This window comes from Ochotona curzoniae, unplaced genomic scaffold (assembly GCF_017591425.1).
Source record: "Ochotona curzoniae isolate NIBS_2020 unplaced genomic scaffold, NIBS_Ocur_1.0 scaffold_3835, whole genome shotgun sequence".
Classification (NCBI taxonomy): Eukaryota; Metazoa; Chordata; class Mammalia; order Lagomorpha; family Ochotonidae; genus Ochotona; species Ochotona curzoniae.
The window spans coordinates 16293837-16309126 of record NW_024467114.1 but is presented as its reverse complement, the minus strand read 5'-3'; the positions used below and the strand labels follow the sequence as shown (position 1 = coordinate 16309126).

Sequence of the window (15290 nt, the reverse complement as noted above, 5' to 3'; positions counted from 1 at the left end):
GCATTTGCTAAATCTCCACTTCTCACTGAAAAGCTTCCCTGACAATGAAATCACTATTATGTGTATATGTTCATCAGAGAGTGTTCCATAAGTGGCTAGACTGGAGGCTGCTTTGGAAGATACTTCCTCTGAACTCCCACAAGCACATCAGCACAAGCAAATGCTGAACTTCAGGGAAGAGGGCAGAAGGGGAAGAGGACAGAAACTCACTAGTAGTCTCGGTCACCTACTTTCTAGTCCTTTCTATAAGCTTTTACCTTAATGCCCATGTCTCAGAGCAGCCTCTCTCTGGGAAGAATTTCATGTACTCACATTCCAAAACTGCCTATCATTTCCCAGCCATTAGCCCTCAAAGCCTGTCATAATTAGAGGGTAGATGCCTCATTTATTTCCATTGCACTCTACTGCACAGCTAATACAAGAGTACTGCAAAAAAATATGCAAAATGGATTATAATATTATTTGACTGCCAAAAATTTGATATCCTTGCATAAGATACTTTAAAAAAATCATGAACATGAATATTATAAAAAAAGCATTGATATTTCAAAAATTTGGACAGCAAATAAGCTTATCTTTAATTTTTTTTCCAGCAACTTTGTGAAGTACCCTTATACAAATGTCCTACTACGCTCAGCTCTCTTGTGTGCAAGGCTTGGGAATGTGAACCACTTTTGTGGGCAAACCTGCTCTTATTTCGGTGGAGTGATCCTGGGGAGTCAGGCAGCCATACAGGTTTAGTGAAGAGAAAAGGGGCTGTTGGTAGAATACTCATTTTCCCCAAGCCAGAAAGGATGGAGCTGGCCTTCTAAAAGGAATTAGTGCAAAGGATGGTGGAATTCAACAGCCTCTGTTTGAGCTGCTCAGGGTGCAGGTCTGCTCACAGCCAGGCAGCTCTCAGCTCAAGTGGCGAGCTGATCTGTGGGGCGTGAATTATTGCAATGGATTAGTAACTAGGGCCCCTGCTTTGGAGGATGAATAGCATATCTCAGTATTAAGGGACAGTTCAAAATTCAATTCAACTTGGCGAACACATGAGAAAACCTTGGCTCACAAAAAGTGTGTGTAAGGGATAGCCTCTAAAGTCCCACCAAGTGAAAATCCAAAGTGAATGAAATCAAAGTACAATGGAAAGCAACTTTACAATTTGGCTTTCTGGAAATACGCATGGATACTTTTTTAAAATAAGCATACTCAATGAGTTTTAACACAAAAAAAGGCAACACGTGTGAAATACAAGAGAAAAAGTATTTTCTTCATTACTGTATGAAGTAGTTACTTGAAGATACAACTGTATTCTGGGGTCAAAATGATGTAATATTCCAGTTGTCTAAATGTGCAAGTGAAAGGCTAAAATCAACAGTAAAGTCTAGCCCACAGGGCATCGCTCAAGCAAGGACACACCCCGATGTAAACAATTCCAGGCAGGAAATACAGAGCAGACCTAGTGAAAATAAACACACAGAACAACTGCCTCAACTCTGTGTAAGCAGTTTCAGATTCTGTCCTTAATGTTCTAAGCAATCTCAGTAATATTATACAGTAGAACCACTCTGGTCTTTTTTCTTAACACATTGTACCTTTTACATATATGCAAACAGAAGTCACCCATGGCCATGGCAAATCATTTGAGAGAAGGAGAGATAGCACTTGTGCCAACTAGGTGTAACTCCTGGAAAATTCAGTGGTGAATAATACTCAGAAGAAAAACTAAATTTCCTCATTTCCAGTGTTGCCTAATTTTTAAGCTACCGGGATTTCAAAAATCCCATAAATTTTATAAAGCTTCCTACGATAACTCAGAGAACCATGATACCTGCATTTCACATCTTATTTAGAAAATCTGAATTTAAATTTAAGATTTTGAGTTCAAGGAAACACTAGCAAAATCTAATTTTATGTCCAGTACTATATTGGAGTCAACTTTCTAGGCTTTATCTATTTTGCTCGAATCACAATTTATAGATAATGCTGTGAGAGTCTGTATGGAAAGCTGGGTGCTTTAACACAAACTGATGTATTTCCACACATATTTATAAGGCTGAGTGCTTATTATTAGGCTGTAATTGCAGTTGTTCTAACACCTAATAAGCCATGGTTGGAAAAACAAAGGCAGGTTAATTTGTGATTTCCTCTACTCATTCAGAGGCAAATTAAGTGTCAAACAGCTAATACAGAACATATTTCATTTTATGAGATTTTAATTTAATTCTGCACCATATCGTCGATGCCTTAATATAGGGTGGTTTATCTAAAAAGAGGAGCAATTTATAAACCTCTTTCAATAGGATCCTTAATGATGGGCTACGAGAGAAGATTTCCCACAGTTCTTGCCATCCTACTAAACAGATCTGTCGGCATTTTCATCAACACAAATCCTTATTTTTGAAATACTTATAATTTAATGTTATATTACCCAAAATTACCCTCCACTTTCAAGATGATGGCAGGCACTTGGAAGCAGGGGATCCCTGGGACCTCACCGAGTCAGGTCAGAAGAGAAACTTTCAGGGATCTTCACGCTCACAGTTCCCTCCCATGCTAACTCTCCCAGCACTTGTGTAGAGCTCTCTGTTTTTCAGAGTGTCTTTCTGGACATATTTTGCTTGAATTCCCCTGTCTTCAGAAGAGATGGAGAAGGCTCCATCTTCTTGGGACCCGTGAATGGCAGTGCACCTGAATTGAGGTTCAGAGGGCTCATCCACTGTCTCCTGGACTGGACCAATGTGAACACACTAAGCTCCTTTAACAAAGTATCTGCCAAAGTGCTGGGCACCAAAAGGCACAGCAACCCTGTGCAGGCAGGGCACCATAGGAAGAGTGTCTGGGACATCCAAGAGTACAGAAGTTGTTAGGAAGAGAGACAAGGGTATGTTACAAAAGCAGAGGCATGACTAGCTCAACTTCCCACAGCCCACTTCCTAAGTGTAGTGTCCACCCATGGGCTCAGCTAGCACACATGGAAGTTGAGCAATCCCAGAAGGCCAGCAGCTCGCCATGCTCAGTGCCTAAACCAGTGAGAATTCTTCCCAGAAACTTCCCAGCTTCTCCTGGGATGTCAGAAGAATCTATAATAATCAGTACAGACAGCCCATCACTTCCAAAGACTCAAGTCACCATGGCTCAAATAATGGTTCTTTGTCTCCACCTTCAAAGTATACCCAGTACAAGCACTCTCTGTTTCCCTTCACTGTATTCAATAAATTACATGAGATATCCAACACTTCATGATAAAACAGGCTTTGTGCTAGGCTAACTAACATCACATGCTGCCAGCATGTTTAAGGTAGGCTAGGCTAAACTGTGGTGTTTGGGTGTTAGGTGTATTAAAAACCATGTTTGACTTACCAGTATTTCCAACTTATTATGGATTCACTGGGACACAACTACCTTAAGATGCATTTGTATAATTAGGCTGTTAGAGAATAATTTAGTCAATTACTACCAAGGACTTTTGAAGTTTGGGTAGAAAACAGGAAGCACTAAAATCCATAGAATCCCAGGTCAACAGTCACACCCAACATTTAACTTCCTCCTGCCCCTTGGGATTTTCCAGACATGAGCTTAATCATTCTGTGGTGCTATTATCACTCTGAGCCAAGGCAGCCAGTGGAAACAGGGCTTAGAGCATGTACTAGGGGCTTGGTGCTCATTTCCAGTTCAAAAGTACTCAAGAACCAACACTTTGGATTTTCAAGAACCAACATTTTGGACTTACATTTGGGGTTAACTACAGGCAAAGTAGCCTGAACTAAGAGGAAATATAGTTCAGCCTATCATGCAAAACCCTTTTACAAGTGTCTCCAGAATATGATTTTTTTTAAAGAAAGAGAGAGAAGAAGTCCAAAATTCCATAGAAAATCTGATTTAAATTACTACATTACAGAGATACAAGGCTGGGAGGCATTAGCTATCCAAGTCTCCAAGGCCCATCCGGCCCTCCTACACTCTGAACCATGGGACAGATCCGCATCTGAGATCCGTGTGGTCCCATCTGTACCATACAACCTCCATATAATGGGGTGAAATTACATGTCATGTTGCACACTGAATTTGGAATTTCCTTCCCTTTGTGAGGGTTTTCAACTGGCCTCTTGGTTTTCCTTGAGTATATTTTTAGCAGGCTTCTAAATCCTGTGAATACTTACTTGTGTTCTAGTGAAAAAGTCAAGAATAATTCACAAGTTTCTGCATTCTTTCACTATAAATACCCACTTCTCCTTTAATGCTTATAGAAGTCTGCAACACAGATTTATTACTTACCTCCAGGCAAATCTGCTCTGAAATTACAATTCAGTAATGGGAGATAGATCCAAAAAACTGTTGGTAAAATATTATATGTGTACTTGGGCATGTAGTTAGGATTGTTAATATCAATTAATTCTGTTCACAGAGGAGGACTTGTTTTAAAACAACTTCATTTTTCTTTGGCACAATATGTAATTACACAGCCGTAACTAATAGCCAGGGAGATGCAATCTACCATCTAAATAACCAGCATTATTCTTCAAAGTATTACTTGTGCTTTTCTAAGTTTACTGTCTCAGAATGAAGGGTGATTATTACATATGACTAAATGTGTACATCAAGGCTGTAAGCAAGGGATGGCCCCTCCCACAGAAGGGCTCCTTATTAGAGTCGAGTTGAGGGGCCTTTTCTGGACATACTACAAAAGAATACAAACGGCTTCAGTTTGTAAATCCACTAGTCTTTGCTTCCCCAAACTAAGAAACAATCTTTATTTCCATGAGATTTTCCTTTTCCTTTTTCTAATGCAGATTATCATCACCATTCTTTCCTTTTATCTTTGTATAAACCGTGTGTTCCATCACTTTTGCCATTTTGTTTGGGTGACATTCCCATCAATCAAGTGACTGTTGATGTATGTACCATGGGGACTTTGAAAATATACCATAAAAATTTCATTACAATTCACTGTGATCCCCAGGACAGAACTTTCATGTAACAGAAATTTTTGCACAAAAACTTCAGACCTAATCTCAATTAAATGCATATTATGAGTGGCAAGCTTCCGTTAGGTTTTGTATTTATTTATTTATTTTGTATTTACAGCCTATGGAACATACTTCAGCAAAATATATAGGAAATATTTTCCAGCTACCTAGTGTGACAGGCATTCCTCAGGAGGCAGCAGGGATCTGCTCCGGTGAATCCAGGGGTAGGTAGGCTTACTATATTTCAAAAGTCAATCTCACACTTCTATCACATCGTCAAAACCAAGTGGTGTGCCATTAACAAGAAGTCTTGAGACAGTAACATCTGGCATCTTGTCCCATGTCACTAATGGGCATCATTGTAATACTTACACATGCAGTGGAGGGATAGGAGACGGATCGTAATGGTACCGGCCCTCATGATGTCTTGCATCAATCGGAACAGGAGGATGGAAGGCAGGAAAAAGATGAGGAGGATCTGAAAAAGAAGGAAGCCCCAAACCATGTGAAACTCAAACCTGGATGCAGCTGGCAATTCACGAGGCAGCTCCACCGTCCTGTCATTCGTGAGCCATTGCAGAAGCACATGTGAGTATGTCGTACCCATCTGCACCTGAGGAAGCAGGGCTTAGGAAGGCAGCCAAATCCCAGATGGGGAAGCAAGAGAGAGGAGCAACACAGGCTCCCGTCCTGGAAGGAAGTCTGCCCAAAGAGGAAGGGCCAGCAGGAGCCACAAAACCAAGACAGCCAGTTGACAACTGACCTGCTTAGGAAAATAAACTGTTGAGTAAATTTTAGGCAAAGGCATTACAATAAAATAATGGTTTTACTTTTTCCATCCATGTTGCCTTTAATGGTATCTATTATAGTGCCTGCTAGAAATCAAGGCTAATGAACACCCCCCAACACACACACACACACACACACAACTTCAGAAAGTTTATCAAAAACACATGCTATGAAAATGTGATGCATTGATTTCAAATTTTTTTTGCAAAGAAAGCATTTACTTTCATTCTCATGAACTTATTAAAGTATCTATAGCTATGTTTGCAAATTATTATTATTTGCTAGGTAAAGAGATGCACAGAGAAAGAGACAGAGAGCTCTCATGCCTTGGTTCATTCCCCAAGCATCCACAACAGCCAGCACTGGGTGAGGCCCAAAACCAGCAAGAAGACTGCAACCCAGGTCTTCCCCACGAGAGGCAAGAGCTCATTCCCTTGAGTCATCATCGCTGCTCTCAGCATCTGCATCAGTGGGAAACAACTGGGAATCACAGCTGGGAATCAAACCTAGGTAGTCCAATGCAGGATTTTGGGACCTTAACCACTAGGTTAAATGACTGCAAAAAAAAAGTCTAAATGTTTCTCAGCCCAGGTTCACAATACAAGGATGTAAATCTCTACACTAACCAAAGAATGCACTTTTCCCTGGAAGAGATGAGCAGACCCCTTCAGGCTTTCAGCCAAACTCCCAGGGTTCCTGTTGCAACCCCCACATGCACCTTGCGCTCAGACCATCTCACCTCTTGCCCATCCCCCAGCACATTACTCAGAGTCCGTTGGTTCCTTTGCCTGTGTTTACTACCTTAACATAGTTCTTCCAGCCTGGTTTACTCCCCAGTAACTTACAATTGCTATTTGAAAATAAACCTCTTACTTAAGTTATGCCTTACTATAAAAATTAGAGTTTTGATAGAATTCCAAATTTGAGGCATGTTTGATAGCCTGTAACTGCTGCACTACAGTTTTTCCAAAGGAGTCCAAAGCATGGAGTTTGACTTCATTACTATGACACTGAAAAAGAGCAAATATGGTAGAATTCTCTGTCTGCAGTAGTCACCACCAGGGCCTGTTCAGGTACATAGAACCCAGTCCATCTCAGAACAGCTTCAAGGGACTTGAAAAAGTCTGCAGATCCCATTATTCTTTAAGGGCAGCAGGTTCTAAAGGCCAGTTTCTGAGGGGGTCACCAGGGTCTGGGAGACCATGCCAGCCACACAGACTAGCAGCAGACTTTACCCCATCTCCTGAAGTCAGTGTCCCCCACTCTTGCCCAATGTGAACTTTCTAAGTTGCAGAGAATGCCTAAGGCATGCACATGCAGAATTCAAGTGATTAGTTGTCTTTCCTTAACATTTTTCTATTTTCCCAACTTCCTACCACATTTGGCTTTTGGAACATAACAGAAAGTTAATTTAAAACAAATCAGAACACAGCATTTTCCTTGTTTTGTTTTTGCTGCCTTTCTTTGAGAATTTGACTATGGTGGTAGAGAACAAACGAAAATAAGAATGAAAAGCTATTAGCATGGCACTGACGGAGGCTGGCTGGGACACAAAGCTGCAATGCTACCTACCACTTAGTCACAACACCTAAAATTCCAACAGTACGATTGTTTCAAAAACATCCCTTGCTCGCTAGGTTGTGTACCTAGTGTAGGAGATTCAGGACGGAAGATCTGGGTGATCAAGAAAGAGGGAAAGAATGCATCTGGCATCATTCTGCCATTGTCACTGCGATATCCTGATACACAGTAGCACTAGAACCCCAACATGTGAGCAATATACTAACCACCTAACCATTTCTGACACTTAATGCACTCTTATGAAGTTCATAGGAAAACAAGGCAATTACATAAACTTGGCACTTAAAGGCTATGAGAGTTGTTCTTCCATAATGCAAACATTGATAGCTGATTTGTTGAGTTTAAAAGTTCAAGCTGCAAGTTTTTCCTGCAATCTTGTCCAGTTGATTTCTGCACTTAACTAGGAAGAGGCAATGCATTTCTACTTTATTTAACCACTGCTGATGAAAATGATTCCTCCTGAACCCGGCCGGCCTGACAGTGTAGTGGTTACAGTCGTCGCCTTGAATACATCTGGATCCCATATGGCTGCCGGTTCTGATCCTGGCAGCTCCACTTCCCATCCAGCTCCCTGCCTGTGGCCTGGGAAAGCAGTCGAGAATGACCCAAAGCTTTGGAACCCTGCACGTGTGTGGGAGATGTACAAGAGGCCCCTGCCTTCGGATTGGTGCAGCTAATGCCCTTGTGGCCACTTGGGGAGTGATTCTGTGGATGGAGGATCTTCCTCTCTCCTCTTCTCTATATATCTGCCTTTCCAATAAAATACATGTCTCAAAAAAAAAAAGACTCCTCATTCAATCACAAAAATAAGAGGAGTTGTCTTTTTCAATAATCAGACACATACTCAGTGAATATTTCCTAATTTTAGATTTTGAAATTAATCCGAATCCATGCGACTCATACTCCTGGGTAAGGCAACGGCTGTCACCTTTGGTGCACGTCAAGGGATCCTAGCTTCAATGGCTGATGCAAACATACTTGCCTTCCATGGTCTTGTCACTTAATACTTATCTTCCAATCTTGGAAATCAGAAAAATAAACTTACTAGAACTGCATACAAATGAACCACAAATAATGTCTGACCCACCATCTGAGGCCTCTCGCACGCACCACACGACAGGGCTGTTTCTGGGGACACTGTGACCACTACCCCAGGGGCAGAAGCCTCCTTGGTCTCTTTACTTTCTGGCTCTTGGTCGTGCTCTGCGTGATTAAATTCTCTCCACCAGATAAGTGGGTGTTAACTGTGTCTGGGTTTTCTCTATGTGACTGTAACAATGAACTGTGATGAAGTATAAACTCACATTTTTCATACACATGGGGCCGAAATGTATGAAGTCATTCCACCCATTATGCATTCCATATACATCCAGGAAATAACAGCCATTACCTTTTATATGAGTATTTTTAACAAAGTCACAGTGATTATGTGCACAGAGGGGAAAAGTGCCTGGCTAATCCTATAAAAATCACAAGAATTTACCCAGCAGTAGAGATGCTCTTCCCCAAGAAAGACCCACAGTACTATCACTGACATTGGAAAGACTTGGCCATGTTTTCATTTTCAAGAAATTAATCTTTCAGGACCTAAAGTCACTCTATCACCTCTCCCACTTTCTTTCAAGCATGAACAAGAAAATAACTACTGCGGAAATATTTGAGAGAAAAATACAAAGAAAATGACGAAGTAAAACTGTGTCTCATGATGCAATGTAATAAAAAAAATAAATAAATAAAATTATAAAAAAAAAAAAAAAAAGAAAATGACGAAGTCATTTAATGTTCATTTCTCCACTGCCAGAGAAATTATTTGATTTTGCTTTGTGAGTTTAAGTTAATTCTGACCAAAAGCACGTGATGCATTTTGTAACACTGTTTGCACAAAGTGTTTATTTATGTCCCCAGGAAATTTATGAATTCTGCATACTGGAATTGGGCTTAAATAAAGAACAAAAATAATTAATGAGTATGATCTGATTTGACCAAAGACATCTGGTTTTAGTTTCATTGTTTCACTGTTCCTATGGTTCCCTCTTGATTAAATTGAAAATAACTTTTCCTGGACTGGAGTCGGCACAAACACTGCACCTTGTGTTGCTTGTTAGTGGAGATCACACCTCGTAAGCCACTTTCTGGGAAAGTGCAATAGAGTTTTTTCTTCCAATTCAAGACGTGCTTGGCCATGACTTCATGTGATAAATACCAAGCAAGGAGACAACGTCCCCTGACACATGTGGCACCATGTCACATTGATCCCAACACGTTTCTGGAAAAACACTCCTGGATCCTCCAATGCAGGGCACTTACCCTGCATCTCGGCAGTCTGCTGCCTGCTGCCTCTGTGGGGATCGGCAGCCTATTCCATCACAGACCCGGAAAGCTGTCCAAGAAAACCCACATGACAAGAAGAGGCCCTTGTCGCCAGCAGCCACCATAATTATCCACCTCACGGTTTATTATTTACACATGAGCAGCGCAGCTGTGGCGCATCATAACTCAAGCGTATGTGTAATAAGTTACCGCACCGCAGCCATCTCCTGCCCTGGCCCTTGACAAAACACCACATGATGACTTCTCCAAAGTCGGGCGAAAACTGCTGAAGCAGAAGGAAGTGCCACTAAACCTGGCTACCTCCTATTTATCATACAATTTCCTGACTGATGGTTCCACAAACCAGCTGCTAAGTGCTGTGTACTCTACTGTCAGCAAACTAACGGGCTAAATGGAAGACAGGGAGAATAATGTGTGGAACTGGTAGAATCAATTTTACTGAGAGAATTAAAATTCTACCAGCTTGGGGAGTGGGGGGAGGGCCTGCAGAGCAGTGGTAAGCAGTCAACTGTACACGCTTATGGTTGCAAAGATGATTTATTGCAGACTTGCAAGAGGTTTGACTATTGTACCAGGGTCCTCTTATACCCAACAGAGCTCCGAGGAGTGTGTACCTGGCTTGAGTGGAATAGTCTTTAAACCCTATACATATGGAATTGGCTTGACACGTGTTTAAATTGAAAAGCATAGTACAAATATTTGTGCCAGGTAGAGTTGTCAGTATTCAGTTTCACACTGGCTGTCATCATGCTGAGCATTAAGGGGCTCATTAGGAACGAGAGGCATTGATTTTTAGGTCTCTTCACGACAGCCTGGGCTGATCATAAAACCTGTAGCCAGAGAATAACCAAGAAAGACACTGGGAGATTTATCTTCAGTTGCATCCTACTCCCAAGAAATAGTTTTAGTATCCTCGGGCTATAAGATCTCCTGGATGCCATCCTGGGAAACGGACTTTTAAGGTTCGAAATTTACATACAAAAATTACAGATTAAAAAAGAGAGATCAAAGTGGGCTCAGTTAGTGCCCTGAAGGAGGATTTCACTGAATGTTACTTGAGTAGCCTGAAAATGTCCAGAAAACAGCACAAAAGGGATCCACAGAAATCAACTGCCCAGGACAGAAGTCCTCCTGGCTAATTAAACACTGAAGTCATCCATGCACTGTCCTGGGACTCTGTTGTGGACCAGAGCTGGACAGTACTTTCCTGTAATTAGGGTCAGTCCTGTGTATAGAAATAGCTGGTTCCCAAAATTCAATTGCCTGCCAGCAGCTTAAGTATCATTAAACCCGCACGTGGAGTCCTGAGTGCCACATTCCTTATGCCCAAACCGGAATAACCATCCAACCTCTATGAAATAAGAGGTCTCAAGTGCAAGAAAGGACAGAGACAGAGAGACACTCATTGCCAGGGAACCCACACAAGGAGATGGATAGCAAAGGGACAGTCCAGGACTTACTGACTCCGCCTCTGATCTTGGATCATCTCTAGCAATTGCCTGGTACCTGCAGACCCTATTCCAAGTCCCAATGGCCTGCAGGGGGCAAGCCGTTTGGACTAACTTCAAGCTGCAGATTTAGTCACTTTTCATCCCAGCTATCCTGCCAAAGAATGATGTGCCACCAGAAGTGAGCTGATGTGCCCTGCTGAGAGGACACCTGACCAGGAAGGCCTGGAGCAGCAAGCCCTGAGCAAGGCTATCTATGGCACTCTGAGGTTGGCAACATGGACTTGTAGAAGTCCTGTAGTTAAAAAAAAAAAATCTAAAAACTATGCTTTATTGCTTTGTACTATATACCACTGCCAAATCTTAACTTGAAGAAGACGTGCCTTTTGAGGGCTCTGCCAACCACTGTCTGCTGGCCAGATCCAGTGGGCTTATTGGACTAGCGTTGGACTCATCTGTTTCCATAAGGCCTATGGCTGCTTCACACAGCAGCTCCAGGGTCGACTCTTGAGACAGAGGACATGGTGGCCTTCTAGGCACAACATATTTGTTATGTGGTGCTTTTAGAAAAAAGGTGTGCCATAGAAGTAATTTCCTAATATTTTTACATTTCAGAAAAACCTCAGACTAAGTTTTCTTTTCATGAATGTCTTTTTTCGAAAGTTAATATCTACGTGAAATTTTGAAAGAACAAATGTCCTAATGTTAATTTATATGACTTAAAAAATCTTTTACTATAAAGCGTCTATCTGAGTTTAACATCTGAGTTTAGCAAAACTGGTAGACATCAAAACAAAGATGGTTAAAAGTTATTACTTACAAATTAGCCAGTGCAGGTGGCTAATCATCCACCTATAAGTTCTGAGACCCTATATGGGCACCGGTTTGTGCCCAGCTGCTCCACTTCCAATCCAGCTCGCTGGGACCTTGTACTCATATGGGAGACGTGGAAGAAGCTCCTGGAATCTGTTTTTGGACTGGCTCTGGCACCCATTAGGGGCGTGAACCAGCAGGAGACTCTTTTCTCTCTGTCTCTCCTTCTCTCTGTGATTTGACTATCAAACAAAAATAAATCATTGTAACAAAAAACAAACTTGTTATAAATGTAGCAAATGAGAGCAATGATCAATCAATAGTTGCCAACTTAAGTGAAGCAACACAAATTGACACAAAATAATTTCACATCAAAAAGTGTGCCATTTCCAAAACCAAATTCATATTTATTTCTCGCAACGACTCCACAGTCCTCAATCTGCGGTGTAAGTTTCCCTAGATAGACATTTTCTGCTATTCAAACAGCAAGGTGGTAATTCTTCTGTGCAATCGCTCAGGCATATCAACATGAATGCATATTTTAGACCTAAATGCTGCCCATTACTATGCTCTGGTCACAGTGTAACTCAGCTTTTCTCTAACTCTCAGATCCATAACACACACTCTCCTCTTTCTGGCTACCAAGTGTGCATGTGGCTCAGCTAGAGTCCTTCCTCTGGATGCGCAATGGCAGAAACAGAATCACCTCCACCTAATGACTGACCAATCACATCTTTCCATCCAGCATTCCTGGAACACGTCTTGCTTGTGCTTCCATATACGTGTATCCATGACACTTTTGCTGTTACTAGCTTTCCTGGCAAGATTTGACTGAAAAATAACCAGTTTGGGAAGCAGCAAGGAGAAATAAGAGGAGGCTTATGGTTATCACATCTAAACTGCAGATCACATGAAATCAACAAAAAGTGACAAATCCATGCACAGACTTTAAAGTATGCTAATGGTGTATTTCCAGCGACAACAAATAAGGCTGGGAATCAAAAGATAGAAATTGTTTACTAGTGACAAATTCTTGTATCACTGATCATATTTTTTTCCAGTACAACTCATAAAGTCAAATTTCACAGTCGCAAAACAGTATACTGGGATGCTTAGACTTACTAGATAAAAGCAGACAATGAACTGTCTCCTTGCAGAGTGTGTCTCAGCTCTAACCACAAAAACCTTGGCATCTAGGACTCTGAAGACACCTGGCTTAGCGAGCAAGTCAACCATCAGCAAAGGTGGGGTCTGAAAGGTATATTCCACCAAAAATAAATCAACTGAAAAAGTGCCTTTGAATTATATTTTTCAGTATTACAAAATGAAAGAGAACCAGGCAGCAAAATATGGAAGTAGAGTAGCAGACTTTTATAAGACTTAATGCTCATTTTCTCATGGAATCCACTTGGCAACCCTATAGTCAGCATTATCAAAGCTTTATTTTATTCCTCTAAGTCTTATTTCTCTTAATTTCCTGTTATCAAGAAAATCATTAGGATTAAGAAGGGGAAATTCTATTGTTTGCTCAGACAAGCTAACTAATCTACCCAAAGTCACATCAACTGTTACACTGTGGGGGGACCCTGGAGATGGCAGGCAGCACTGTTGAGACCTAGCTCCACTCTTCATTCTGCTGCTGAAACTGGAGGCCTGCAGGGGCACAAGCTAGGCCACAGGACAAAGCAGTGAGCACAGGGGAAGGATTGTGGATGAGCATTACATCACCAAAGTCAATCACCTGTCAAAAACCCCACCCAGAAATGCTGGCAAGTCCTGGGATCTCAGCAGCGCTTAGTGCTAGCAGGCAGCTCTGGAACGACAAGAAATGAAGGATCCATGTTTTCCTTTAGCTCCAAAGTCAGACAGGAAGATTTAAGTGGATTACCAACTTCCTATAATCTCTACCATCCACTTGGTCTGTAATTATTCTCAAGGAACAGTTCCAGGTCTTTGAAGGTTTGTCCTGTGATAACAAGGTACAGCAACAATCATCGAGTGTGAGCCCAGTCTACTGTGTACAGCAGGCAGCAGACACTACTCTAGATTCACTACCTTGTTGAATATTCCCTGTGATCTGAGCAGGAGAAGCAGTGGCTGTAAGGCTGTCCTTCCTTATGGATAAGGAGGTCACATGGCAGAAACCAGGGGAAGCCAGCCATCTTGCACATGTGTTCCCTCATTCCCTATCAAAATTACACAGTAGAGACTTACCACTCCATAACAACATGCAGATGGGACCCTGTACCTCTCTTCTTCTCCCACCTACTGTGTCTACAGCAGCTTGTCCAGTCCAGTCCAGTCCAGTGCCAGCTCTGTACCATGACATCCAGCCCTCAGCAACACAACACCATCTAGGACACTGGTGCCCAGGCACCATGTTTCTCCAGCAGCCACCACGTCTTGAGCTTATGCTGTTATTCTTTGGGGAGAACAAATTCCCTTGTGTCCAACACTTACCCAGTTTGTTAAAACACAGGTTGAGACACCTGCATCCCATGACCAGAGTATCTGGGTTTGAATCCTGGCTGAGTTACAAGCTTTAGACTAGCCAACTGCTTCTACTGTGAGCCTTGGAGTGAAATGGTAAATGAGAGCTCTAGCTCGCTCTCAATCTCTTCTGAATAAATGTTTTAGTACAAGTTTAATGTAAATGTGAGTTTCTCAGGCAAGCTTTCCCAAACACAAAAATCCTCATCCTTAATTATACAGATCTGTTGTGCCCAGGTAGCTGGTCAATCCAGTCCCAAGTGTGTACCATGACTTTCCCATGGGTCCCATGTGATGCTGCCTGCTGCTTCCTTCCCTCTTCATCCTTCACTCAGAATGTTCAGGACCATTCAAGTTGGCCAGGATCATTCAGGTTGCTCAGGGATCTCAGACATCCTGAGAATCCTGCATTCCTGCTAGAATACTCTCCAGGGGCCTTGCATTCCTACCCAAGGAGTCTCCTGGCATCCCCGCATCTGTGCTGCTGTATTCTCCCAAAGGCCCTGCATTTGTGCTGGAATATTCTTCACAGCGCCCTGTGTTTAGGCTGAGAATTTCTCCCTTACACAAATGCTCTCTCACCAAACACTGAGCTGCAAGCGCAGCCATGGGAATAAGCATGTCACAGTGTGGCCGCTGAGTCCCTCTCTCCCATAAAGCCACGTGGCAATGGGTCAGATGCTGGCATGCTCACTGTTAGACTGGAACTGTCCTCCTCCCCTCCCAGATGGCCTGGCAAGCAGGGCATATTAGGCTCCCCTGTACATTCACTAGGAGCTCAGGATGTGTTTACTGTAGGAAAGGTGTACAGTAAAGAATGAAAACTGAGACCACACAGGGACAGCAGCAGGTTGAGCCTGCCCTCCCGCCTGAGAAGTGCAGA

At 42.2% G+C, this 15290-nt stretch overlaps 1 protein-coding gene across 1 annotated transcript in view; it reads right to left on the bottom strand.

The window, feature by feature from the left end:
- Positions 1-15290, bottom strand: part of GLI3 (GLI family zinc finger 3) — a 223533-nt gene that overhangs the window by 93232 nt on the left and 115011 nt on the right. Inside the window, exon 3 of the mRNA XM_040964715.1 lies at positions 5328-5433. Within this exon, the coding sequence (XP_040820649.1) occupies positions 5328-5433 (106 nt within the window). The remainder of the gene's footprint in view (positions 1-5327; positions 5434-15290) is intronic.